This window comes from Montipora capricornis, chromosome 3 (assembly GCF_036669925.1).
Source record: "Montipora capricornis isolate CH-2021 chromosome 3, ASM3666992v2, whole genome shotgun sequence".
Classification (NCBI taxonomy): Eukaryota; Metazoa; Cnidaria; class Anthozoa; order Scleractinia; family Acroporidae; genus Montipora; species Montipora capricornis.
This window is the reverse complement of record NC_090885.1, coordinates 47,653,189-47,655,688: the sequence shown is the minus strand read 5'-3', so window position 1 is coordinate 47,655,688 and position 2,500 is coordinate 47,653,189. Positions and strand designations below refer to the sequence as shown.

At 36.7% G+C, this 2,500-nt stretch overlaps 1 protein-coding gene across 1 annotated transcript in view; it reads right to left on the bottom strand.

Annotated features, from left to right (window-relative positions):
• LOC138043294 (uncharacterized) overlaps window positions 1–2,500 on the bottom strand; it is a 43,097-nt gene that overhangs the window by 37,337 nt on the left and 3,260 nt on the right. Inside the window, exon 2 of the mRNA XM_068889492.1 lies at window positions 2,264–2,500. This exon is cut by the window's right edge and continues 44 nt beyond it. Within this exon, the coding sequence (XP_068745593.1) occupies window positions 2,264–2,500 (237 nt within the window). The remainder of the gene's footprint in view (window positions 1–2,263) is intronic.

The window sequence follows — 2,500 nt, the reverse complement described above, 5'->3', positions numbered from 1 at the left end:
AATGTCTGATTGGGTAACAGAGACATTTCAATTTTCACATTACTCAAATAGGTAAGTAAAGTGATGACACTTTTGGTGGTTACAATAATTACAAAATCAAGAATATCTCAGAAAATAGTGGAGCAATCATATCAACATAGTGGGCTTTGAGAAAAATACCAGCCGGTACTGTACATTTTCATTATGTACCCTTGGCAACACTTGCAAATTTGACCCCTCCCTGTCCAATATATACCAAACCTCCCAGATAAGATGAGTACACCTTTAATCTCTCTGACACTAACGAAGATGTTATTTCAAAAAAATATATTATTGTCTTCTCAACTTTGACAGGTCTTTAACAAAAGTATAAGTTACTTGTTTTTTTCCTTCATTTTTAAGCACTTTGAAGGGAAGGAGGGCTATAGTGAATAAAGTAGTAGTTCTCTGACTTGCATTAATTTTCTATGGTTGTACTACTTTTTACTCAGTCCGTATCTAGTGTACTTTACTCTGTTCATCGATTGCTGGCATGTTTCAACATTGTGTGGGGGGAAGGGGGGCTCGGAAAAGGCAGCAAATCAAGAACATGCGCTGGTAATATAACGATGGAAGCATGTACAGTAAATTCTCTACTTTTCGCCCAAAGTGTCCCAAAGTCTTTTGACCCAGATTGTCTGAAACTGAGTTTCATTGAACAAAACTGGAAACTGTATTATATCTGTCCTCAAAATAGCCAACAATTTGTAACATAATTTGCATTAAAAACTGTTTTATCGTAGTAAAGTCTGTTTTATGGAAGCTTAAAATCAGCAAAGAATATTTTCAGGAAATTCGTTCCCAGACTCCGCACAGTTAGTGGCGGCTTTTCGAGCTGCAGAATCATTTGACTTTGCTAAGCAGAACTCGACTCCTCGCAAGTTGAAAGACAACAAATCGCGTAGACAATAAAAGTAGTACAAGGGAAAGAGCCACATTTATGTCTCTGTAGATTTTGCTTTGCCAAATTTGCTGCACGTCATCTTCCTGATAATAATGTGTCATACAAAACCGAATTGTCTGTGCGTGACCCAAGCCGTTGTTGACAACGGCAACAGTTCTCACTCACAGTTCTCATGATCACTCCTAAAAACACATTTTCTGGTTGTGCTTTGGATGTAGCTACCAGAATGTACATGTATGGCCTGTTGTGTTATACAAACTTTTGCTGATCTTTAATTGGTGTTTGTTTCTGAACAAAAAGACGCTTATAGTTAATGCATTTTTCAACATTTCTTGGCTATTGTAAAATAAGCTAACATCTAATTTGATCCTTTGCTGTTTTTAGGGTGAGAAACACACCCGTTGATCATTTAAAGCCTAAAAGTGCTTGTATGATTAGAAAAGAAAGAGTTATTATGTTCTTTGTACATCTTCCTTTAAATAGCCGAGAAAGTGGCCAAGAACTGTTGACTGTTCAATGTAATGCAACCCACTGTTTTCACAATCCTTCCTCACACTACCCCTAAAACCGGTGCAATATATTGTTGAACCTAGCCGGCCTTGAGACAAATTATCAAGAAATTCTTTTCTCAGACAATCCTGGTCAAAACCGTTGGGATAATTCCTGCTTTCCCCACTCCCCCAATTACAATGTTGATTTTTCACAGTCTCCGAAATCAAGTTCTGTTCATCAATAGCTAGCATGTTTCAACATTGTGTGTGGGGAACGGGGGTGCCAAAAAAAACAGCGAATCAAGAACACGCGTTGGTAATATAACGATGGAAGCATGTACAGTAAATTCTCTACTTTTCTCGCCCAAAATTTGACAACTGTCCCAAAGTCTTTTGACCCAGATTGTAGGTTTTGTAGTAGACAACATTTGGTTTTGTAAAGGGAAGCTAATATCCTTAATGTTCATGGCCAAGGCATTAAGATTTATTCATAAAAGGCAGCCAATAAAATAACTACTGGTATAATGATGATTATTATTCATTATCAAAACCAGTTGGAATATTGGTCACCATTTATGAATATGGTCTATGGGGAAAGCTTGCATAATGTTGCTGAAAATTCTCTTTCATTTGCAACCAACTTTTCAAGGACAGTGGAATAGTTACAAAACATTTTTATTGTTACATCACAATTTTTAGCCTCAGATAAATCATAAAGAATATAAAAGACAAATTTTGCCTTTTATGCTTTATCTAGCAAACCTATCTGTTTGTTAACTAAATTGCCAATTTTACCTACACATCAGTCCAGTCAAAAAAATGAAGAACTTGAGAGAACAAACTTACTGACCAGCCTTCCATTTAAGAGTGTAGTCACAGTCTGAAAGCAGCCATCAGTCAGCAAATTGCAGCGTGGCACCATTAATTCACAGATACTGGGGCAGTTCTTAACCAATGTAATAATGCCATTATTGGTCACTTGATCAATACCTTCTAGTTTAACAGATGCTAATTTAGGAGAACGTAGCACTGCTAAACACTTATCAGTCAAACTGACATGAGCTGAACCAAATTTTAAGTGAAGAAG